This window comes from Cariama cristata, unplaced genomic scaffold (genome assembly GCF_000690535.1).
Source record: "Cariama cristata isolate BGI_N322 unplaced genomic scaffold, ASM69053v1 scaffold3713, whole genome shotgun sequence".
In the NCBI taxonomy this organism is placed as follows: Eukaryota; Metazoa; Chordata; class Aves; order Cariamiformes; family Cariamidae; genus Cariama; species Cariama cristata.
Window position 1 is genome coordinate 35459 of NW_009608778.1, and position 1214 is coordinate 36672.

The 1214-nt window shown below is 43.1% G+C and overlaps 1 protein-coding gene across 1 annotated transcript in view; it reads right to left on the minus strand.

The window, feature by feature from the left end:
• The window catches only part of TPCN2 (two pore segment channel 2), a 29662-nt gene extending 29328 nt beyond the window's left edge, over window positions 1-334 (minus strand). Inside the window, exon 1 of the mRNA XM_009697257.1 lies at window positions 193-334. Within this exon, the coding sequence (XP_009695559.1) occupies window positions 193-334 (142 nt within the window). The remainder of the gene's footprint in view (window positions 1-192) is intronic.
• Window positions 335-1214: the final 880 nt, after the last annotated feature.

Consider the following 1214-nt stretch of genomic DNA (forward strand, 5'->3'; position numbering starts at 1 on the left):
GGGGGGGGGGGGGAAGGAGAGAGAAAGAAAGAGAGAGTGAAAGCGGAGAGGGCTAGAGATAAGAAAAATAGGTGCTAGTGTAACCTTCCCACAGAGGGGAAGAGTGAAAGTGGAGAGTGCTAGAGATAAGAAAAAATACGTGCTGGTGTCACCTTTCCACAGAGGGGAAGAGGCCCAAGAAGCACTTCATACCATCTCCTCCCAGGAGACGGCAATCACAGCACAGGATACCATGAGAAAGGGTCAGTCCCAGTGCCAGCACAACGTTCTCTAGACGCCAAGCAATGCCAAAAACACCACTGATCTGAGTCCCAGACAATTCTACATTCCACATGATTCAGCAGCATCAATTTTCTACAAAAACTGCAATCAGTTTTTAAATGTCACCATTTCTCTGAGCATAAGGAACAACACAGTTTTATACTGATTCTGATATGAACCACGGTGTAAGAAAGGCTGAGCATAAACAGGAGACAAGCTAGGCTCATGCAATAAAGATCTTCTTCAAGACATGACAAACCAGTGAGATAAAAATAAAGTTGTTTAAAGGAACAGTATTAGTTAAAACGATAGCAAGGACAGCAAAAACTTTAGGGTCCTGGAGCACACAGCAAGTCTAGCATTGATTCCAATGATTTTGAAAGAGCAGAATCTAAGCAATTGTTCTTAATACAAAACTAAACCAGGGAAATTACCAAGAAGTAGTGTTTACTTTAGCAACTTCAGGGTTTTTAAAACAAACAAACAAACAACACAACACTTATTTTCCATGCATGCTACTGAGGATACCCAATTTATTCTGCAACTCTTAGTCACAGCCAGTGACACTTAGTCACAAGTGATGATTAAAGTACTGCTCGGTTTGGATCTCTCTCGGATCCCACTTCACTTTTGATCCTGAACAAACAGGAAACAAAAAGAAAAGGTTCACTTAAATGATGTGATACCCTGAAAACAGAGGAACTGAGGTCTCCAAAGGAGCCTTTCCTAGGGGAACTGAGAAGTCAGACCTCTAACATTCACTGAGTTAGAGGGGAAAAAAAACCAAACTTGCCCGTACCTTAAAAAAGTAATCATTAAAAAAAAAAAAAAAAAAAATCAAGTCTCATGCTGAGGCAGCGCAAGGCTTGCACCTAAGGTCAGCGATAGCGGCTCAGTGTTCAACCAGCCAGGGCGGCCGCAGCTGGTACCGCAGGGCCGTCCCGGGCGGAGCT